Below are 24,277 nucleotides of genomic sequence, written 5' to 3' on the forward strand. Positions count from 1 at the left end.
ATGATTTAAATACATAACTTATCCCTAAAACCTTATGTTTATATTGCGTAGACTGTTGCGACTATGGTTCCAGCGATAGTAGACCAACTCAAGCAAAAATACCGCCAGACTCGTCGATATACCACATGCGAACAATATAAAGCCCTTCTCAAAGAAATTTATGGGCAATGGATATCGGATGGGCGGCTCGTAAGGAGCCTCACTAATAATTCCAGTCTCCTGCGCCTTACGCAGACCCAGTTGCATCAGCTTTCTAGGCAGACCCGTTTCACGTATTTGTGTCACGAAGTATTTTAAAACTCTTGCGTAGGATAGGTCCAAACGCAGATGAAACCTCAAATAACGCTGAACGCCGCACAACTTATTGGGGCCCAGTTGCAGTTTGGGCTGGAGCAGCCGCCGCTGGATGAACTCCATTAGCAGCCATTTGTGTGATTGCATCACATAGGCGTAGCTGTCGTTCAGGGCTTGAACATGCTTATCCCTTGTCTCCTTATCAACAACTACAAGCCGTTCACTAAGAGCCGATGGTATGTCATCGAAAAGACTGTCCATCTGCTCGGGAAAAACCATGATAGTTAGTCCACTGGCCAAAAATGTTTCGGCATCAACAATTTCAGGCCGTGGAAAACCTGCGATAAAAGCCGTCGTCAAGGCGCTTACCAAAAGGCTGTTGAGCAAAAGATTATAGATACTCGTTGAAATATTCATAAACTTATCTGCCAAGGACATGCGGCGAAATAACCTGCTGCTTACAGATTGTCCCATGGCGAGCAGAAAAATCCTATATACCAGCACACCAAATGGCAAGCGTGGATTTGCTATTCGCTTAATCACACCTTGTACGATGGTGTAAAATACAAAGAACAGAATTAATGAATTGTTACCGTTGTAGGTTAACGTAAACTCCCGTATAGAAAACACATTATGGGGCAAGATCAGGCAGGTGCGTGTTGCCAATACTATCGGACTATACGATGCAAAACTCAAGTCCGTCACCAGATTCGCGCCAATATCAACAATTCGACCTCCCTTATGACCTTTGGCGATTGCATTCGTATAATTGCGAAATGACAACGGCATAATGTCCATAGTTCCGTTGACATGGCGCATGAATTCATCCAACAGAATACCAAGATGACCGCCAAGGGCAACAGTGCCGTCCTTGCTTTTGTACTGTCAAAAAAAAAAATTGTTTTCGGAGAGTAACAGCATAAAATTCTGTCTATCGGCACTTACAAAAAATGTATCTGGCAAATTCTGGTAAACGGCAACTACGGATCGGTATTGTCCCATATCAGCGAACTTATAATGAGCCCGTTGTTCCTCTTGGCTTACGGTCAAATTAGTTAGTCTGTATATCTTCATTTCTCTTTTCATTTCATATGACCAGATTTCAAACGTGCTTTTGTACTTATGAAGAAGTATAATATTGTAAAACTGTCTATTCCAGCACCAGGTAAAGAAGACTTCCAAGTGACCAAGAGAGGGCATTAGATTCCTTTTCAACTTGTACACAAATATAGTCATAATTGTCTTCAGACTTCTCAAGGTTTCATCCACCGTACTCAGCGTAGAATCATGCATGCCATTAAAAAAAATTATCGCTAGATTTCGATCATTGATGATATTTCGAAGCAGCCCAATTTCGGTACCAGCCACAATAACAGGTCGCTCGAAGGTTTCCATTAGACGTTGCTGCAGCGAAACGGATGTTCCATATTCGTTTGCCTGTTCCTTATTATCAGCGTATGTGATAAAGTTCTTGAATATTCCCAATCTGTCCACTTGTGAGATGATTGCAAAAAATTGGTTTTGATATTCATCTTCCACTACGGTCTTTATTTGGCCAATCACCAGGGCCGGAATGCAGCACCACCAGCAACAGAGGCTAACACACCTCATGGCTGTAGTTTATCGACTGTTTTGCTATAAAAAGGAGTTGCCCATTTTAAAGCTCTGCAATCCTTGTTGGACACAGTTATTAGACACCATTACGTTTGGCTTTTTATTTTACCCCACTGTGCCATTCAATGTTATTATACATCAAGTTTTATTGCCAATGAAACTGGCTCTCGAAATAAAACTGCAATCATTAATGCAGCTTAATAGATAAATAAACAATATTACTTCCTATTTGTATTTCTGAAGTGGATATGAAGTAAGAAAAAGGACCCTGTATTCTTTTCGACTCATCGTTCCATTGTCGGGTATAAAATATACTGGCCCGATAGTATCCCCAACAAAAAGACAAACCCATGCAAAGACGATAACTTTAAAACTGAGAGACTAGTTCGCATAGAAACAGACAGACCGACATGGCTATATCATCAGCTGTTAATGATATTCTATAATGTGGTAGGAAATTTCTCTTTCTATATGGTCCACATATCATGGTAACATTACGATACTCTCTACAAAGTCCTACTATAATCGAAAATTCTTGTTGGGTGCTAAAGGTGGGCGAGGTTTATTAAGGGCTTGGAAACGTAACATAAAAAATATATTCGACTGCATAATCTATCAAAATTACGTTTAAACTATGATTACAGTATTACGTGTCCTACAATACGCGTACAGGCACTCCAGCACCAAAGTTATCAGACTCAGAAACAAGCTGAAGCTGTAGAAAATAAAAGCTTCTCCATAGAATTTTATTTGCAGCGGCTGCCGGATGAGCGGATCGTAGGGTGCCTGACTTAGCATGCCGGCCGCCTCCGCCTGACGAAGTCCTAGTTGCGTCCACTTTTTACTAGTTAACCCCGCCTCGTGTGCTTGCATTGTAAATTGTTTCAGAGCACGCCCGAAGCACAGACCCGAACGCATATGAAACGTCAAATACCGTTGAGCACTGCACAACGCTTGTGGACCCAATCGCAGCTTGGGTTTGCGCAGGCGCCTCTGGATGAACTCCAATATTATCCATTTGTGTGTTTCCATGACATACGCATAGCTGTTGTTCAAGGAGTAAACATGACGATCCCTGGCACTCTCGTCCTCAACGATCAAACGATTACTTAACGCATGCGGTATATAGTCGAAGAGGCTCTGCAGCTGCTCGGGAAATACCATAATACGCAGTCCACTGGCCAAAAACGTTTTAGTGTCCAGAATTTCGGGTTTGCGCAAACCTGTAATTAGAGCCGTAGCCAGGGCGCTGCCAAAAAGGCTCATAACCAAAAGATTGTAGATATGCGTAAAGACCTCCATTAACTTCTCTGGGAGGCCCAGGCGACGGAATGTACGGCCTGGTATGGATTGTCCCGCAGCGAGTCGTAAACAACTAAACAGGCTCGCACCTAGAGATAAGTGTGGATTCGATATGCGCTTAATCACGACATACACAACAGTGGATAATACAATAAATGCTAATAGGGAATAGTTCTTGTCGAACGATAATGGATAGACTTCCAGAGCAATCCAACTATCGTAGGGCAACACCAAGCAGGTTTGTGTCACCCTCAACACCGGACTCTGCGGAGATACACTGAAGTTGGATAGCATGTTTGCGCCGATATCAATGCATCTATCTTGCGTACAGTCTTGTGGAACTTTCTTCATATATTCATCATATGATAGTGGCAAAATGTTCATGGAGCCGTTTATGTGGTGAATAAATGACTTTAAAAGGAGGCCAGTATCACCGCCAAGGCGCATAAGGGTGCCATTCTTTGAAGAATTGTACTGTAAATTAAAAGTAAAATGATTTAATTAAGATGTAAATGAATTATAGCACACAAATTAATCATTTACCACAAATGCATCTGGCAAACTCTGAAAAACAGCAACCAAAGATCTGTACTGTCCCATTTCTCCCTGCTTGCATAATTTCTGACTTATCGCCTTGCCTATAGACTTTACCGAAAACTGGAATATTTTCATTCTCAATTTAATTTCAAATGACCAAATCTCGTACTCGTTGTTTCGCTTCAAGACGAGCATCACATTATCGAAATTTGTATTAGAGCACCAGTGAAAGAAGGCCTCGATTAAAATAGTTGTCGAAGCCAAAATTCCATCCGTTTTGTACACAAATATGATCCACATTGATTGAAGCCCGTTCAATGTTTTTTGCGCCACGCTAAGCATAGGATCTTGAATGCCGTTAAAAAATATCACCGCCAGATTTTCTGAATTTATGATATTGTGAAGTAGCCAGCCACAATCACCGGACGCTCAAATGTTACCATTAGAGATTGCTGCAACGCTGAAGCCACTGCAAATCTTTTGCCCAGCTTCTGATTATCAAAGTATGTGATGAAATTCCTGATTGTTACCAATCGATCGACTTCTGAAATAATCGAAAGAACTATCCCATTTTCCTCTTCGGTTTCAACTATGCCCATTATTTGGCCAACCACCAGGGTCGGAATGCAGCACCACCAGCAACAGAGGCTGACACACCTCATGGTTGTAGTTTCTCGACTATTTTACTATCCGACGAAGTTGCCAATTTTAGAGCTCTGCACTTCTTGTTTGCGCAATTATTAGGCACTATTACATTGGGGCTATAACTTTACCCCATTGCGGTATTACATTTGATTATACACTAGCAAATAGCCCGTGACGTGAAATAACAAATGTAAGACCCTAAATTACCTTGACAGTATGAGCAGGGATAAAGTTAATAACAATGCCAACATAGCTCACTAATTCTATACTTTTATTAAAGCATGAAAATTATTGTTCTGTTAATTCATGGGAATCACATAGTAAGGCGATTTGTAAAAATACATACAAATATTTCTGCCCGCCAATTGCATTAGTTGATGCGTTAAATAAATTATATAACAACATCTTTGCACTCCATTTCCGCTTGTCAATTTAGATGCCAACTTTATCTTCGAGCTTACCTGTCAATTCATTTACTTACGGAATATGCCAGCACTTTCTGTATGTTTGTAGTTGTTATAATAATACATAATTTATATGACAAAACTTGGGACAGCATAACACAAAGTTCAATCTACATTTGCTATCGATTACAATTCGTTTGACTCGTTTGACGTTGGCACGTACTCAATGAATATTTGATATGCCCAAATGCCGAAAAGTTCTACGTTTGCAATTCGTGGCAATTTTAATTGATAATTGCCATATTAATATTTAATGAGTACATATTTTATGCGCCATACGATTGGCATATGACCAAATGCTGTCCGACATGTGCAAATGATAGAATTTAAGTAAATAAGCTAATTGGGAAAAACGCATTGCAGACAGAATTTGAGAGCGATAATCTTTTACAAAAATGTCAAATAAATATTCAGAAAATATTTGCAATTTACAAATGTATTAACTGGCATAACCAAAATATAATCAATAATAAGAATAATAATAATAAAGAATAATCAACGAAATATAAATAATTTAACTGAAGGACATAGGATTTATATTTTATAGTATATAGCTAAGCTGCTACAACATGTTGTTGCAACATCCCAAAGACAAATATATTTTGTTCTATAAGAGGGTAACTTAAGATTTGGCTTACAGCCTAATATCATAATCATAATTCTTTTGACTTAATTTATTAAAATACTAGTCCTGCTTAGCTAATATTAAATCTGATATTAGACTGTCTACTGGCTTTCGGTCATCTGCAAAGAAAAGCATCAATGTTTAGATGGATGATTTATGATATAAGTTGTTATCTCTTATTGTAGCAGTAGTAAAATCAGATTCATCCAAGCCGGAGGTGTAAGCTCAACAAGGTTAGTTCCGTATAACTGATTTCCTACACACAAGCCGAGGCTTTGATTTGGGTCTTCTTGCTAACAAGCAACAACAATTTTCTAATAATGGAAAAATGAACCAAGCTTTCTTAATTTTTGTATACTATTTCGAGAGCCTACATAATAAATTTTATATATCTAGCTCTTGTAAATGCCAAGCCTTGCTTAAAAATCATGTCTCAAAATCTATATTTAACGATACAATGAAAATTGAATGCATATTGACCTACTACAGAAAGATTTTTTCGGTACACTTTATTATTCTGATCAGAAATATGAACACCTTATGGAATCGACGATGATTTCTTCCGTCAGTTTAATAGATTTTTATTTTTAAGTTCACACACGTCACCTACTCCCTGCCATCCATCATTTTGGCATATCAAGTTGCACCGTTTGCTGTTTGGTCGTGAATAAACAAACAAAATCGCGTAGCTCAAACTATGAGTAAAAGTTGTTCGAGCGCAATGGTAGCTTCTAGGCATTGCTTTTGTAATTTGTCGTGTGGCACTAAAGTCGCAAACGCTTAACGCTTTTCAGAGCGCAAGTAAAGGCGACAATTTACGGGGCATGAACCCTGGACTTGCACTTGGTCTTGGTCTCGCTCTTGAACCCAATGGCATGTATGTTCGTGTAAGCGCTAAAGTTTTCTCCTGCTGCATGTGCTGCCTGCAGTTAAGTTTTACGAGACATGGGCGAGGCACGCCATATGCGTGCAGCAAACTTTAAATGCCATTGACAATAGTGTCCGGGTGGCTTCCGGTCCCTGATTGATGGTCAGTTTAATGTGCATACAGCTGGGCTGGAAAGCGCCCATTAACCCAAATGTTAAATGCATCTAGGCGTTTATGTGCCTTTAAGGCTAAGCAGTTTTGAAGACCGAAAGTGTTTCAACTTGCAATTGTTGACCAAGGTCAAGTTCAGCATTTAGCATACTCTTGGCGACGTCTGCAGCAAGTAGCGGAAGTGGCAACGTTGGCAGTAAATGAACAGTTGGCAAATCGCTTAAGCTTACGCTTACGTTACGTAGCGTAACGTTCCGTCAAACGTACGGGTCGACAGGCTCGCTCTCGCCATGAGGCTCTCTCCCTCTGGCACTCTCTTACTTCAGTTGTACGCTCTCGCCTGCTGTCGTCTATAAAAAGGCAACGCCAATGCCATAGTCAGTCAGTTAGCTGCAGACAACGCGACGTCACGGAACAGCTGCCAGCGCCATTTTGGGCTAAGCTTTTATATACTCCTCGAACGTATGCGTTCGCGTCGCCGTCTCTCACTCGCTTATTTGCTCGCGCTCGCTGTCGTTGCGTCTCATTTGTTCGCGCTTATCGGCAGTCGCTTTAAAATGCCGTCGCTGCGCTTCGCTTAGTTCATAGCATACTTTTTAGTGCAACATATCAGACAAGAATAGCAACAGCAGCTGCTACTTGCAACAGCAACAACTGAAAACATGTTTTGGATCTTACGTCGCACAGGCGCCGCCAATTTTTTCAACTCCCTCAACAACAATTGCAGCTTCAGCAAGGGCAACGGCAATGGTGGCGCCGGCGGCAATGGCAACCACAGCAACAGCACCCAGGGTAAGTTGCACGATCCAGGTAGCAATTATATGATTAGATTTCGGTAACAAGGGCTCTAATTGATTGGACTGCCTAATTAGTGTAACATGACTCAGCTGCCGATATGCTCAGCTCAACGCTCATGCTTGTAATCAAAGAAAAAAGCTGTGAGCCGTCCGGTTGCCGCATCTTGAATTCGCTAAACAAAAACTATATTGAAACGGATACGGGTTCAAATGCTAAGCGAGTTCAAAACCCAGGATGGATGTAGTATTTAGCCACGGAGCATAGTTAGCCAGTGCTATAAAGTTTCGTCTATAGCTAGATAATAATATTAATAATATAAAAATAATAATAATAATAAAATTCATTATCATAATATAATAATAATAATCTGATGCGACTGACTCAGACACATTTAATGTCTGTAAGAAAAGACAAGACTGACAGTCAGGCAGACAGATTTAGTAGGGTCGGTGCTGTCTACGACAATACAATATTTGCCATGCGCCAAACCTTAAACCGGATTAGCTTACTTAAGAACAGTGGAGCCCCAACCTGAACCATATGTGTATATACTTAAATATGTTCATACAAAATTATAATTTTTAATAAATCAAATTCTTTTAAAAATTCTCAAGCAAGAGATGTTAGGAATTCAAACGAAAGATGTTAACAACTGCACTCGCGAGCTGAAATTTAAAAAATTGGTTCAAGCCGTGAACCGAACCAACTTATTTTTGTTAGCTTACAATCTTAAAAGAACATGTTTAACTTAAAACAATTTGTATCCTCGTTCGACAAAGCAAAGTTCAAAATACCTGAATGTTTGAATGACACATTTATTGCTTATAAATCTCACGCTGTTTTTCAACAGGCTCGAAGATAAAGCCTACTTATTTTACCGACTTATTTTTCCATTAAAACTAAAGCGTAAATACAACAAAGCAAATCTAATCTGAGGTTGAAGCATAAGCTTGAACTCATAATACCTCGCACGTAACAAAACAAGTTAATTAAAATTCCCCCAATGACTTGAGAAGCACATAATAATATTCGCTAACATATGTGTGCATGCGTGTGTGTGTGGGTGTGTGTATTGTACTTAAGTACACACTTGTACCTATTGTTTGCACAAAATCTTCTGGCTCTCTGGCCATGTCGATGCCTGATGGAAAAATGCGAGTCCGTTCAGGCAAAGCAAATACGAGCCACAAAAACTCTCCTAATAATAAGCCCGTCCTTATGGTTTTACTTACACATGTGTTTGAGTGTGTGTGTGTGTGTGCATGAATTGTGAGGTAGTTGGCGTGTCACAAACGTGCCACGGATATGACTGTCGAAAAAAACACTTCAGGCATTTTTCCAAGATGCCTTTGTCTAAGCGCTAAGCCTCGCGCCATCCCAAACGCCCATAGCTCGTGATAAGGCGAGAAGTGATAGGAAGCCCGGAACGGAAACTCTGGATACGTAGATAACTTTAGATAACAATTTCAAATAGATGTGTAAAAAGAAAGAAGCGGAAGCTCTAGATAAATATTAATAACTTTTTGTTAGTAAAAATAATATGCACATACCATACACAAAAATCGAAATTATATTTATTTATATAGTTTCTAAACTTCAGTCAAGTTTCTAGATATTTTTCATTTTAATTATGAATAAATCTATTTGAATTTTAGTTTGATTTAAAATAATCAAATTAAGAGTCTTTTATAATTTCAATAATAGTTTTATATATATGAATTGTAATCGCACTTCAATTATATGAAAACTATTATTTAATATTATAATTTTAAGCACTTTATCTATATGCACAACTTAAAAAAAATTCGCATTATATAAATTGTGAGCTTGGTAGAATAATTTGAGCTGTGCATTTATCTATTCAATATGATATTCTCTTTGCATGTTAATGTTACAATTTATATGCAAATTAAAACAAAATAATAATTTATTGTTTGTTTTTACGTTTTCCGCATTCGTAATAATGCTTTAAAATTTACGTATTAATATAAGTATATCACTTTATTAAACCTTTTTAAATTACTTATTAGCTTATGCAAGTAAATATATTAAATAAATTGCGTCACCTATAAATAAACATTTTCAATTCAATTGCATATTTGTCAAGCAGAAACAGTATTTTTGCCAGAATAACATCTTAATCAAATATTTATTTATTTATTATATTTATGTGTTGTTAAATTTAAAATTGAAAACCCACTCGAATACTTGTTGTTGTATGCGAATATTGACTTATTCAACAATATTTGGGTTTATGGATGAAAATTCTGCTGCCCATTACTGAAAAAAAAAAGATTACAAATATATTTTATTTATTGCGCATTATTTCAGCCAAATGAACAACATATGTTTAACACACACACAAGCACACACAGGTCATTTATTATGCAAATGCTGGCAAACATATGTCAGCGGCATTAACCGATAATTATGACAACCATTTGTCATTGATATAAATGCCCGCCATATTCCCATTTGTACAGACATATTCGTAATGCATTCAATTTACGGCAATTGTTCAACAACAAAAGCAATTATACGCACATTTATGCCATTTATGTGTGTGCGTGTGTGTGTTTGAGCCAATTAGTACTGCGACACGCACAAAAACTTGGCAATTTTTGAAGGCCATACGACTTCTTGTTTTTATTGGCAGCTAATTTGGCAAACTTTGCCTGCAGACACCATTAGCAGAACACCATGTGAGCGGGATTGTGGATGGCGGGTGGCCCGAAGGGAATCTACTACAATCATAAATTATGTTGCAGCAGCGTTTTATTCGTATACCCTGTAACTTATGATGGGCAAGAAAGTCTCTTGAATAAAAGTAAGCAATTATTGTTTATTACTTATAAATTATTATGTTAATTATTATTATTTTTATAATTTTTTTTATTTTAATTCATTAAATTAAAATTGCATTATATCTTCAGGCAAAGCATTTTATGTATGTGCTCTATGGGGTATTTCGCAGTCAGTCCAAACGGTTCGTTAGGCGCATTTTATCTTGCTTTGCTTTTTTTGGATAATTCAAATATTTCACACAGGCGAGCAAATGATTGGGCGTTTATCGGGTGTATTAATAAAGCCGCCAGCCAAAGTTCTGGCCATGATTTATGTTTCGGTAACCCAAAAAGCTGTCAGCCGCCGGCTCATCATTTGTATCCATTTTCTGTTATAATGCGAAAGTTTCTACATACGCTTCATATTCGATTTATTTTAGATCATATGAGGCGGGAGCCGGGAGCTTTAAGGGCAACTATTTGCGTTATATTTCCATTTCACTTTTTCGATCGCTCCCTTTCTCCCGCCGCCACTTCCTTAGTTGCTTCCATTTGTGTCATAAATTTCAATCTGCGCGTAGCAAAAGGCCAGCGGCAACTGTCGCCATCACACATGCTACATAGCGTTAAATGCTTTCTCGCAAAACTTGTTGGTGCATACTTTTTAGCGCTCTGCTCACACAACGGCACACTCACACACACACACGCACACACACTCTCGAGCAATAAAAATAAGTTTTATTTGGCTTCATAGGCGAACGCGCGCTTTCACAGCTCCTCAAACAATTTTTGAATTTTTTAGCCACCCAGCTTACAGTATGTTAGCATGCGTGTGCGAGTATTGGTGTTTGCATGTCACGCTTTTTAATATTCATGCTCGCCTTTATTTACTTTATTTCGCTTTGCTAGCACAACCAAATTCTAGCAATAACAATTTGACATTTTACTTTTTCCATCGACTTCAATGAAGACTTCATTCACTCGAACTTAACTTAATCTACATATAATCACACATGCTTTCATTTATTACGGCTTAATTTCCATTTGCTAAATATATATTAAGCATATCTAAGAAAAATTACGATCTCTTTTAAATTGAACGTAGCAAAAATGTCACGGAAATCTCTAGAGAATGTGAATTCGATTGGATCCTGTTTCGGTCTAAAGCTCAAGAGATTTCATATTCAATTCACAACTTAAATAAACTTCTAATATGTGATAATGCTTAAAATATTAAAACTAAATAAAATTATTCAAACAAATAATATCGATTCACATAAATAGTCAGTCTGGGGCTTATTTATCTTAGGTTTCGGCCAATTTTAATTTAAGGTTCGAACCTTGCTCGGCTTTAGCTCATTGGCAACCTTGGTTTTATATAGTATACCTCAAGTTTACCTTAAAATTTTGAACCAGGACCGCAAACCGATCTGTCAATGAGCTCTCAAAAGCCAGTTTTCTAAATAAATGTATGCTAGGGAGCGCCATAAATATAGGTCATAAATAAAAGCTTTGTATAATTTTATAGGCAGGCTAGTATTTATTGGAAGCCTCAGTCAGCGCGCACACACACACACACAGACAAGTACACACACACATTCCGACAATGGGCACAATAAATCTCATTTTATCACTTCACCGCTCGAGGACAGGCAGAAAAACTTTTGTGCTGCCCTAGGACACAGGACACGGGACACCAGACAGAAACCTGAGCTGAGTCAAAGATCGAAACAAAGCCCGCAGGCAACACAAAGACGCACATAAATTGTCAGCTGCAGTGAAAAGAAATAAGACATTTTTTAATTTCGATGTGGCAAAAATAAAGTTTTTGTCGAGCCAAGCAGGATGGTAGGACGCATGTGTTCGAGCGGGGGCGTGTCAGGGCGTGGCTGTGCAAAGGCGCCAAAATGTATTACACAAATTTTCTGATACTAACGAAATGCTATTCTTATCGTCCTTACTTTGCTCGGTATATCCCTGAAGAGGGTGATATAATATTGGCAACAAATGTAAATAAGAAAATGTCAGCGACCACATAAAGTTATATATTCCTGATCGGTATCAACAGCCGAACCACTATTTTTATATAGCCACCAATGAAATTTCATTGACACTTACTAGTTCAACTGTGCTCCAGACTTACTATTCATATAGCTTACAAAATCATATAGCTTTAAATAAAGAAACGATGGAAATAGAAGTTTTTGAATTGAACCCTTTTTGTTTTTCAACATATCCAAGTTTAGCGTTTACAAAATGACATCAATTCACCCTGCTAAGCTAATGACTACAAGAGTATTTAGTGTTCGGCGTGCTGAAAATGAACCTAACAGCCTTTTGTTATTATTGTTGTTTTTGCACATCAGACAAATATGTGAAGAGGCCGCCACGCAAAGCTTACGGCAGGCTGAGCGCAGAGGCGGACGATACCGTGTCACTGGGCCATAAAATCGATGATCCATTCGATGAGCTAGACGACTTTGAAATGCTGGCACCTGGTGCCGCCAGCAGCAGCAGCAATGGCAATAACCATAACCACAACGGCAACGGCAACAACAACACGAACAGCAACAACATCAATGGCCATGAGGAGGCCAATGGCAATGAGAAGGGCCTGCAGCTATTGCCATGTACGAATGCCGATTGCCAGGGAAACTTTGTGGTGGAGAGCGCTTTATGTGAGCTTGGCCTGTGCCAGGCCAAAGGCAAATCATCAAAGGATCTGTCAACTTCTGCCATGTCCGCATCCAGTAAACAGATTAACGAAAGCACAATAAGCCGCCTCCACGCACTGGCCATGGCCGACGATGATGACGACTATGGTGAGTGTCCCAAATTTTGGCGATTTCACTGTTTGAGGTACTTATTAGAATAATCTGCGGGCGGGCTTTCAACTTACAGATGAATCGCTAACCTGCAATGTGTGTGATCGCTCCTTCCATTGCCATCGGCAACTGGCCTCGCATCAGCAAAAGAAGCGACACTTTGGGTAATAAACGGTGCCCGCATTTACCAGCAGCCTCATCGAACATAACCATTCTTGTTTTGTTGTTCCAGCTGCAGCGGTTGCGATAGCTTGTTCCCCTCGCTGATGCTGCTGGAGCACCACAAAGAGGAGTTCGAACATTGGAGCGACGATGAAATGGGGCGTCGCGTCTGCTGTCGTCGCAATCGCTGCGACGATGACTACTTCACGGACACCGACTCCTATATAAGCGATGCGGAGAGCGAGGATCTCGAAAGGTTGTTGTAAACATCCTAACAGCAGCAGGTGCAACCCACTGATGAGTGGCACAGCTGTTGCTATCGTTAGAAAAATGCGTGTGATGGTGCGTATTTACTAACATTTTTCACATTTTATTTTTATTATATTTTGCACACGAACAGCCATAACTTGGAACGAAGTATAAACGTTTTAGAATGTGGTGTCGACTGTATTTGCGATTTCCGAGCTAGCACGTCTTACTAAGACTGAACACGAAATATCGTTACGAAAAACAACTGAACACGAGTGCACACAACTAAGCATGGCTTATCACGACCACGCATGAAATTTCACGACTGAAATCAACTTAACAAGACTAAGCACGACTTACTTCACACGCCTGAACATCACAGAGCAGTGCTGATAACCAGTACCCAACTTAGCTGAATACGCCTTATAATGATTAATCACGACTTAGCACGAGCTATCACTACTGAACACAACTAGCCACAATTAAGTACATCTTAACAAGACTATTTTTTACTGTTCAAGTATGAACAAATGTTAAATAAGAAATAGACTTGCGTGTTTTGTGAATATATGTTACTCTCATGCCTGAGGTTAAATCTTTATCGCCTGAAATTCCTAAAGGATTTGCATTACCAAAACAAAAATAAATACTTTAAAACGAAACGAATTTCTTTTGTTGTATTGCAGTCAAAGGCAAAGCCTTTGGGAGCTGGCGTTGTGCGGCGTCGATTGTAAGGACTAAAAGCTGGGTTAAGAGCGCACCAGAAATGGCCGTGAGTATTGCGAGCAAATGTGGCCGATAATGAAAATAAATTAAAGCAGCTGACAAACGGAGTCCGCGAACAATGAGAAATGTGCCGGCAACCTCTGCAGCAGAAATTGGCAAACAAGTCGAATAAATTCTTTTCGAAACAGCATATTGTATTATTTTAAGAGTTTAACTGCAGACCTTAAGCAAATGGTCTTAAAACAAATATGTACATGATATATATATATATATATTTATGTATATGGTATGTATATCGAACAGGTAGTTGCTTGTATGCAGTGTGTTAAGATACATTTAAAAGCCCCCAAATAATGAAATCATATCATATAATGCATATGTGTCTACAAAACTGAAACTATTTATGTGCGAGTACATATGTGCATGTGTATAATATATATATAAAAAAAAAAGAAACAAACATGTATTTTTAAAAATCCCAAATAAATATGTGTAAATCGTAAAACCGAACCGCTTTTCAATTGCTATTTCTAGATTCATTAAAATGCGACGCAATTAAAGGCAAATTATAAATGCGGAGAATTCATATTTAAATTATGTTCTGCGCTGAAAAGTATGCTACGAAAAAGACGCCCGCCTAAATCAATACACAAAAGAGACACAATCAACAAGAAGAAGTGGAAGAAAATAAAGAGCATAGCAAATACTGAAGCGCCCTGCGGACATTTGTTAAATTATTCAACGGGGCGAACTGAGAGACAACTGTCCCCATCATTAAAAACTTGATTGACTTCATAAACTTATTGGTGAAGGGGACAGTTGTGGGGTAGTTCGAAATCGCTCTGAAAACTTTTTGTCACTTAAGGCTATTTCGCTATGCAAAGAAAAACTCACAAAATGAAAACGACTTGAAATGTGCGTAAAGTACGTTTCAGAGGTCACTTGAGACGTGACATTGCGCATTACGTTAAAGGATAATTATAGAACTTGATTATTAAGCCGTAAGAGCTAGGAAGCTGCAATTTTCACTGTGGTAAATTATCGGCAAACGGTTGCATGAAAGTTTGTTTTCTTACCACCCGGGCGGGATGAATAAGTAATATCCAAAATTTTAAGCACACATCTCTCCCCGGGCAAGGTCACTAGCTATGTATTCTATATTTTAAATACTATCAATTTTTAATATTTGAAAGGAACAAGCAAAACTACAGAACGCATAAATATATTTATTGGCTTTTTATCAAATTATATAAATATATACCATTTCGTGCTTATCCTGTTGTTGTCAACTCGGCAAAGGTCAATTTTAAACAATCGGATGAAAAATAAGCAAAATATTTTCTTAGTATTTTATTTCGTGTTTATACTATATATATGCAAACAAATTTCTTGTGTACGATTCGCAATGAGAGAGCATCCGTTTTCAGACGGGATTAAATGAAGCCTTTGTTCTGTTCCCTAGGAACCAAAGGACTGGCATTCGGTTCACGTAATTCATTTCCTGATTGCACAAAGGCACTGGCGACAGCCTTTTTGATTGATGCATGTAAAGTCCCTTTTAGCTGGCATGCAAATTGGCCAACGCATGAGCTGCCCGGCCTTCCCACTCGGCCCCCACTCGGAACACAAGCCATATGCGTCAGCCCAACCAAGTGTCCTGCTGCGGACAGCTCATTTGACAATTTGATAGATGCAGGGGCATAAAACACACTGCGAGTAACCAACCGGACAGGCAAAAAGACACGCGCAGCGATGTAGGGGCGACAGGGGCGAAATACATTCCCAGGACATTAAATTTTGATATGATTTTATTACGGCACTCGTAAAGGCAAACATTTTATGCGTACATCATACGCCCTGTTAGCCAGGCGACTATTTACCATTTACCATACACATAAAACCAAAAGAGCAGTCATTGGACAACCGGACGACGGTGAATTGTTTATGCGGCCACGCATCAAAAGCCGCTTTCAAAAAGCAATTCAAATGCAAATTTACATAAGCCATTAAATTTTTTGTCCATTGTGCTGCCCGTGGTCCTCTCGTCCTCGTGTTGGCCAACAGATGTTTGCCACACAGCCACAGCCTGCGCTGAGACGTTCCTCAGCTCTTCTCGTGGCAACATCCGAGTGACGCAGAGCGGCAGGTATTCTTATGATGAGGCTTGTTGCTTTTGTACTGCTGGGTAGCTCGTCCCGGACTCTTAAGCCCAACCCCTTTCAACACCAGTTTTGTAAAGATTACGGTCTTTGAATTAAGTGTTTCTATATTTTCTCTTTTAAATGCAAAGAAAAGGAATAGAATTTATATTATATTCTGTTGTAAAATATGTGACATATTACGTTCTTGAATACACTTAAATTAAATATAATTTCTCCATAATTTTGATCGGAAGTGACACAAAAAGGGGGAAAATATAAGATTTGGTTATGCACCATAGATAATTGAATTACAAGATAATTATAGATAATTGAACTATAGGAAATAGATTAATTCAAATGAGTTTTTCTCGTACTAAGGAGTTTGAATTCCTGAAAAAAAAAAAAAATTAAATTAAATACCATAATTATGAACTGTAACATTTTTTCTTCATTTTTATATTATTATTTTCTTTCCAATAGACTAACAATATTAATTTATGAATATGAATTAAATAAATATTAAATATATATGAGTTTTGTATTGTATTGTATTTGAGTTTTGTATTTTGCAAAAAAATTATGATTAATGAACTTTATGAAAAAACAAACAATATTAAAGGAAAAAAAATTGGACATCTTTACTTAATTTGTACACAGAATTATTAAATTTCGATTTGATTTTGGAACCTATAACTTGCGCGTCTTGTGCTTTAATAGATACAAAGACACCTCACAAAGAAACAAAATGAGATTAAAGTGTCTTTTGAACTAAATATTTTTTTGAACTTAATGTTTTTTCTTTATATATATTTCATGAGCACACTGTTGCGGCAATATATCTGTACCAAAACGCTTAAATAACTTTGTCCTCTCGTCAATTTTAAGGTGCCACAGGGCTGACAACTGGCTGTGGCTGCCACGTACGAGTAAAACCCATATTAAAATCGCACAAAGACTCATAAAGTCTGCTTGACAGGCAGACAGAAGCCGGCCGGGCGAATGGCGCGAAAGATATTGCATTATTAAAATGCAGGTGAGGTTAACGTAGAAAGTATGCGGCACAAATGCCAAAAGCCCGCTGACATGCTGCATGGCATTTAGGCCAATTTATTGGCCAAATTGGGGATGCCGCAAGAAGCTGCAGTCCAAACCACGTTCCGTTAGTGGCAAGTGATGCCACTGCCATTAGCTAATTAAGCGCTCAAGCTTTCTCAGCGCCGACACAAAAAAAGGAACTAAAAACGCAGACAAATGCCTTGCAAGGCAAAGAAAAACATGAGAAAAAAAACCAAGAAAAACTATGTACATAAAAATGCAAAACATCTTACACTTAACACTTGGCTCGTGTTGAGTGTATATTAAAAATGCATTGTGCAACAATTTAATAAAGTTTGGCCCAGCTTCAAGTTTACTTTACGCAAAGTTTTTGGCTTCTTGTTGGCTGCGCTTGTCGGAAATAGCTAAGAATTTGATTTTTCGAATAAATTGGCTGCTTAACTTTGTGAACTTCACTTAAAAATAGTTGCATTGCGTGTACTAAGTGAGTGCTGTATAATAACCGTATCAAAGCTATTGAAAAATAAGTATGAAAAAAGTTTAACATGTAGGAAAACAACTTTCATGTTGCATGAACACAGCCAAAATTAAATAGGCTCATATATTTAACTTAATTTCGTAAGTTTTTCTTGTATGCCTCATTGCATAGCCCACCTTAACAGAGTTATCACCCTAGCATACTTTGGCCTAACGTTAACCAACACTGCTGTCTATTAGTTCGTCTTTTGTCTTGTTTTGTAGTTAACATTCAGATAAAAGCTATGCAAATGCTAAGAACTAGCTTCAAAATAAAATTTGAAAGCAATCACTGTGGCTAATCTAAGGAAACATTATAGATAAGGCCTAATCTTATTTTTAGCATTTACCAACACATCAAAATAAACAGTCTTGTTTGGGTTTTTTAAAATATATGTATTTCTTAAAATTAAGTTGTCTCCTTTCATTGATTGCTCTGCCCGCCATATAATTGAAGCAAATGCTGTGCAAATCAATTTGCAATTTAGACCTGCTCTGAAATTCATTAAAATATTTGTATGTACATAATTAAACATTCTTTTAAGAACACTTGACGGCACTCTGATATATTACGAGTGTTTTGTATATATTTAATTTGCGTTTTAATTAAATTTTCAGCGCCCGAAGCCACAACGAGTTAATTATAAAACTGCTGACACTTGTCAACGCCGTTGTGTCAAGACAAACCACAGACTATTATGTTTATAAATGGGATTATTCTAGAAAAGATGAGTGCCAGCAGAATTCACAGTTCTCAGTAAAAATAATTGCATATGAATTACAGAATGAGAAACAGCCTGAGGCTAGCAGAATGATGGCCAACAAAGGGTAATGCAAAGGCTGATTATGTTCGCACAGCTGCTGCTGACAAGCCTTCAGTCAATCTCGCTGCGTAGGCTTTACGGGTGTATCATACGATTTCGCATCATTGCCTGTTTTGTTAACCAACTAACTGGGTAACTGAGTTACTGACAAGCTGTTCCCTGGGCTTTTGCATAGCCATTTTCTAAATATTAACATTGTCATGTTAGCAATGGTATACCCTGCAATTGTGTGCTCAAAGGGGTATTTATTTAGGTGTAGCTAAAGCTAACTTAATTTAAGTGTAGGCGGCTTATAAGAAACATATAAAACAAAATGGCAGGGCAATCCACTAGTCAGTAGAGTTTAACTTGAAGATTATCCTTGCCCAACGCCAAGCTGTCCTTACAAACTATTTAAATAGAGCTATTATGCTTCTTTTTGGCTTAGCGCAAGGGTTCAGCATCTAAAAATGTGTTTTTAATTTTGAATGAGGAGTGAATCCCAAAAATTAAATATTCTGATTAACCATATTTGCTGCTTCGAACTCCTTTAATGTCCAATTTATGCTTAAAACAGCATACATCTAAATCGATATTTATCGATATTATAGAAATGAAAGGAGATATCGACTTAATGTGATAAGCTCGCATTGCTTATGGCTTGCAAGAATATATATTTTAAATCTTTCAAGCCTTTGTAGTTTCCGATTACACAGACAGACAAAGGAACAAACCGACGGACATGGCTATATCGATCACGCACATTTGCATGCAAACCAAACACAGTGTTTTTAGCAGTTCCAAGGTATTTTATAGTACATACTACTTCGCTTTCGCTGTTACTCGTGACTGTCAAATGCAAACGTGCTTCAAAGTTGAGTCCCAGTTAAGCACAGTTGGATGAGGAGGCAGAGGCCATTACTGGCAAAAGTTACTCAATGTTCATTGATGAGCACAAGCACACACACACACATACATGCACAAGCACAGTAACGGCCACACACCCACACACGTAAAGAGTTGTGCGTGCTTTGGCGTAGTTGCTGGATAATTGAAAACATGCTGGAAAAGAAGCTGCAAAATGTCGGTCGGGAAAATCGCTTGCAACCTGCAGTTGACCAAAATGAAGTGCAGCAAAATGGAAAATTAAACCTAATGAAGGCTTTGCAAGTGATAGGCTTGCCCAGCCATGTCAATATATTTTTGTAACTAGGTTTTTCTTACAAACAAACTTTGCAGATGTTTTACGTTAATTTTGATGCTTTATTTTTAATTTGTATTTAAAGTAAGTTGTATAATTTATTTCTTGATTTGTATATATATTATATATTGAACGGGCTTAAATAAATATTTTGAATAAATCTTGTCAGGCTTTAAAATGCATTAAATATTATTTTCTTAGAAAAGCCATTTATCATCAGCTAAATTCACAATAATGTCATTGTTATTTAAAAGCTACCTTGAAGCCTTTGCCGCTTGCCTGCTCTCTGTTTATCTCATTTTGTGTTTTTTCATGATTAATTACAAATAATTTATATATTTCACTAATTAATTTGACATTTACGCGCTGTTTGTTCAGCTGACAACTGGGCCCAGCTGAAGGACACACGCGCACACACACACACAATGTCCGTGCCGCATAGTGAAAATGTGATTTTTCCGGTTACGCCTTGCTGTGGTTGCTTTTACCTCGCATGCATGCATTATTTTCCAATATGTAATTTCCTTCATCAAGGTAAACATTTTAATTAGCACACACTAATTAAAATTTCATCAGCCTGTAAAAAAACAATCATAGTTCCGATGAAATTTGTAGTTTGATTAACGTGCAATTTGTTTCATGCTAAAATTAATACACGAGTAATAATATGGAACATGTTAAAGATATAGTTAAGCAACTTGGCACACGTACATATATTTCAATTGTCACAGCCTTCGATTATTAAACACTAGTTGAAACTGTTCTGTGTATTGGATATCTGCACTCAACCGTTTTTTTTTTTACCTATTTTGCATGCTCGTGGCACTTCACTAAGCGACAGCTTCGCACATTCTGTCATATTGTGTGGCATTTGCCGCATGACAGCAAAAATTATTGACAAATAATATCAATTTGAGCCATGGCAAACCAGCCACAGACAGTATTTTATGATATGAGTCTGGATAAGCTCCATGGTTTGACGCTGACTGATGCTGATGGATGACAGTCGTAAGTTGACTAAGCTGCCAATCACCTAGCCATAAGACATTTACAGCATGTCTATCGAATTTTATATTAAATATGCAAGTGTTTCTCTAAGTATACACCATAAGCTTGTCCCATAAATATATATATATATACATATATACACATTTTTGTTGTTGTAATTTTAAGGTTCTTCTTACACAACTTTTATGACACTGCCTACGCAACTTGGTTTTTTTTTTTTTTTTTTTTGATGGTTGGTGCAAGATTAATATGATAGAAGACTGTGCATATGCTTGACGCTCAGTGTAGCATCAGCATGATAAACGCTGATGGGCGCTCATAAATTAGAACAGTTTTTCTTTTATTTAAAATTATTATTTAATGCACAAGCAGGTTACTTTAAATACGAAATGTGTTCACTCTAAAAATTTAAATACATCCGCCCTAGAGTATGCTGCAAACATTTTGCTCAATAGAAATTTCAAATATTTTCAGAGAAAGATTTTGTTGCCACTCTGACATGTAATTATGTAACTTTATTACACATTTTCCACTCATTATTACGTAATGAGCTCCGAATAGGGCCCGCTGTTGGCTCTGCAGGCATATTAAATATCATCCGGGTAGCTGCCTAAAATTGAACCGAAATTTAAATTGCGAATTTCAGCTGCTGCCTTGCCATTTGCTGTTTCTTTACTTTTTTCATAAATATCATTGGCTCGCCGTTTCCTTTTTCAGTTATATTAAAAAATGTTTATATATGTGCGTCTGAATTCTGGACTGCGCTTTGAGGTTCCAATCGAGAGCTCCCGACTAGGGGATACCCTGAAACCTCTTCTTCCAACATCAAATGCATATATATATTCTATTTTAGAAGCTATATGTCAAGTTTAATGACTCTAGCTCTAATTATTTATCAAAATTGCCCAGAAAAAAGGATATCGATATCGAATTGTATCGATTGCTTGGAAACGGAGTAAGTTATCGATTATCGGAAACAAACTCGATCTGCGCAGGCACTAGGAGCACGTACATCTTCAAGTCTCTACCTATTATAGTTTCTGAGATCCTTGCGTTCATACATACGGACAGGCGGACGGACGGACAGACGGACACGGCTAGATCGACTCGGCTATTGATGCTGATCAAGAATATATATACTTTATGGGATCGGAGATGCTTCCTTCTGCCTGTTACATACATTTGGATTTTGCACAAATACAATATACCTCTATACCCATATTTAATGGATTCAGGGTATAAAAATATATGTAACTTTATACGAATCACGAAAACTAGAGAACTATTTTTGATCATATTTTGATCGTATTTGCTTATTTACATTTATTGAACAGTCTTATCACAAAAACAGAATTTATGTAACGTACGTATTTACTTTATATTATTCTAATACAATTATCAATTTTTTGTCTGGCTCCGATTGCTGAAACGAATAAATATAAATTAAAAGGTCATTTTTCTTGCCTTTTTTAAAACACTGTTTTGGTTTATTAATGTGTCTATGCACACTCAAGAAAGGGTATACGAGAGCCAAGTTAAAGTTTAAATTTGGTCGAGACGTCGCTGTTGTGGCTTTTACATAACACTTAACTTTTCTCGCCTTATATTTTATTCAAATGTTTTTGCCGCAGATAAGTTGCTGCTGCTTGAGTGCCTGACGTTTCCCACTTGGCTGCCGTGAAAATTTGAAAGAAAAGCGAAAGCCGAGACAGAGAAAGACAGAGAGAGAGGGAGAGTGATGGAGGAGAGGAGGACAGACAGGAAGGTCTAACTAGACCGGAATGTTCAATTATCAAAGGCATCTCAACGCGCCGTCATTGGCCAAGAAAACGACTTGACAAGCAGCCCGCCTGTCCGGCAGCCGCCACTTCACGCTACTTCCAATGGAATTTGGAATTTCATGCTCCGCTATTTATGGGTCAACGAGAACGCGCAGCGCATTAAGTGTGCAGCTCCAAGTCAGCTCAATGACCATTAGGCGAATCTGCTAGTCCCAATTTGAATATATTTTCTCTTTATTTTTTTTTTCCCTGGGCAGGTGACCAGCCCAAGCTGCCGGTCAGTCTAATGAGCGGCTTAAATTCGCAGCGAGTTTTAAGTGAATTTAAACAAGTTCGGACCCTGGTTTGAAGTCAGCAATTAATTGAGTTACAAAAGCACAAGGCACACAAAATTTCATTACGCATACGACCCGGTGTTGCATGACCAGCAGAACAATAAGACGGCAAAGCGATGGCTGTAGCAACTGAAAGCCCGGCAAAGTTTGCCGTAAACGTCATTAGTTTTAATAACATTTACACAAAAGCACGAGCACACACACACACACACACACCTTACACACACACACAAAGGCTCGTTGTTGCTTGTGTTTTTGTCAGGGCATAAATTAATCCAAGCAAATCATTTGCCGCCTCGTGCCGCACTTTAATTGAGATTTAACGCCTTCTAATTGCAGCGAATAAATTGAAATATATATAAATATATGTAAATTATATAAATCAGCAGCAAGTCTTGCGGCTTATTCACATAGTCCTTAAATATGTAGCCAATTATTTGAAGGCTCTCAAATCATTTGAATAAATACTGTGAATAAATAAACAAGTGCCCGGAAATGTGTTAATTTGGCTTAGCGAACACTTTTGGCCAATTTTTGTGTATTTTCAACTTTCTAAATGTGCACAAGCATATTTATTTTTTAAATATACAATTTGTATACACTTGCCAAAAAAAAAGGCATCTTTCACTTTATATTATATATATTTTAACATATTGTAAATTTACTTTTTCAGAGAATAGTTAACACTCCTGAAGTCTTACATATATGTTGAAGGAATGCATAATGCTCAAGGAATGCTGTCCATGAGGAATATCAATTTGATCGTTTCTTCTTAAGGAACAGCTATTTTTAGCCTGTGAAATTGCATTGGATGTAAGCCTAGCCGATGTTAATCTAGCCGACCCCTCTTAGACGGGTCACAGAGTGAATGTGCATGCTTTTCCCATAATACAATATTATTATTAGGGAATTCAAGCTTCGGCATCTCTATTCAAACAGTTCATTTTGTGATTCGTTCAGTTTTACCTTCGGCCATTTTGTGTTATGGCCATTTTACCATTGGTTCGGTACGGTTTGGTCTGCTAATTCTCATTTTCATTTGTTTTCTCGCCCTGTTTGCGCTTCAATTAACAACAACTTGTTACATGCGCAAATTGCACTAAACTCTGAGTGTACAAACATAAATAACAAAAACAAATAAATAAATAAACATGGCTAAATGAAAAAAATGTAAATATATTAGCATACATACACACACATATATATATATGTATGTATGTACGTATGTATATATGCCAACATCGCGGTTGAGCTGCTGCAAAGCTGCGTAAGGTTTCCATTTTTGTTAGGCTGTGCAAAATGAAGAAACTGAAATATATAAACAGGTAAAAGGCCCATTTGGTGGGCGGGTGTTAATTTCATAGGAATTTTGA

General features: G+C 37.8%; 3 protein-coding genes across 3 annotated transcripts; 1 reads left to right on the top strand and 2 right to left on the bottom strand.

Moving 5' to 3' along the window:
• Window positions 1-24: 24 nt before the first annotated feature.
• On the bottom strand, window positions 25-1,905 carry LOC116650323 (uncharacterized). The gene is made up of 3 exons (XM_070207617.1): window positions 1,240-1,905; window positions 757-1,176; window positions 25-555 (listed from the first exon to the last, which is right to left on the bottom strand). The coding sequence occupies exons 1-3, from the start codon at window positions 1,903-1,905 to the stop codon at window positions 25-27; spliced, it is 1,617 nt and encodes a 538-aa protein (XP_070063718.1).
• Window positions 1,906-2,453: 548 nt separating this feature from the next.
• On the bottom strand, window positions 2,454-4,620 carry LOC26531200 (uncharacterized). Its single transcript, XM_015170792.3, has 2 exons — window positions 3,754-4,620; window positions 2,454-3,684 (listed from the first exon to the last, which is right to left on the bottom strand). Exons 1-2 carry the CDS (start codon window positions 4,087-4,089, stop codon window positions 2,536-2,538), a joined length of 1,485 nt encoding a protein of 494 aa, XP_015026278.2. The 5' UTR covers window positions 4,090-4,620; the 3' UTR covers window positions 2,454-2,535.
• Window positions 4,621-6,916: 2,296 nt separating this feature from the next.
• LOC6632876 (putative uncharacterized protein DDB_G0282133) lies at window positions 6,917-14,550 on the top strand. Its single transcript, XM_002055892.4, has 5 exons — window positions 6,917-7,312; window positions 12,468-12,923; window positions 13,003-13,090; window positions 13,159-13,430; window positions 14,024-14,550. The coding sequence occupies exons 1-4, from the start codon at window positions 7,183-7,185 to the stop codon at window positions 13,352-13,354; spliced, it is 870 nt and encodes a 289-aa protein (XP_002055928.1). The 5' UTR covers window positions 6,917-7,182; the 3' UTR covers window positions 13,355-13,430; window positions 14,024-14,550.
• Window positions 14,551-24,277: the final 9,727 nt, after the last annotated feature.

The sequence above is a fragment of the Drosophila virilis genome, chromosome 2 (assembly GCF_030788295.1).
Source record: "Drosophila virilis strain 15010-1051.87 chromosome 2, Dvir_AGI_RSII-ME, whole genome shotgun sequence".
NCBI classification, from domain to species: domain Eukaryota; kingdom Metazoa; phylum Arthropoda; class Insecta; order Diptera; family Drosophilidae; genus Drosophila; species Drosophila virilis.

What these genes read in the sequence shown, in the direction of transcription:
- LOC6632876 (XM_002055892.4), top strand. Translation starts at nt 7,183, where the DNA reads ATGTTTTGGATCTTACGTCGCACAGGCGCCGCCAATTTTTTCAACTCC. An exon ending in CCACAGCAACAGCACCCAGG is followed by an intron (nt 7,313 to 12,467) that starts GTAAGTTGCACG and finishes TTTGCACATCAG; the next exon opens with ACAAATATGTGAAGAGGCCG. An exon ending in CGACGATGATGACGACTATG is followed by an intron (nt 12,924 to 13,002) that starts GTGAGTGTCCCA and finishes TTCAACTTACAG; the next exon opens with ATGAATCGCTAACCTGCAAT.
- LOC26531200 (XM_015170792.3), bottom strand. Translation starts at nt 4,089, where the DNA reads ATGCTTAGCGTGGCGCAAAAAACATTGAACGGGCTTCAATCAATGTGG. An exon ending in GTTTGCCAGATGCATTTGTG is followed by an intron (nt 3,685 to 3,753) that starts GTAAATGATTAA and finishes TTTAATTTACAG; the next exon opens with TACAATTCTTCAAAGAATGG.
- LOC116650323 (XM_070207617.1), bottom strand. Translation starts at nt 1,905, where the DNA reads ATGAGGTGTGTTAGCCTCTGTTGCTGGTGGTGCTGCATTCCGGCCCTG. An exon ending in ATTTGCCAGATACATTTTTT is followed by an intron (nt 1,177 to 1,239) that starts GTAAGTGCCGAT and finishes TTTTTTTGACAG; the next exon opens with TACAAAAGCAAGGACGGCAC. An exon ending in TGCTCGCCATGGGACAATCT is followed by an intron (nt 556 to 756) that starts GTAAGCAGCAGG and finishes TTTCCCGAGCAG; the next exon opens with ATGGACAGTCTTTTCGATGA.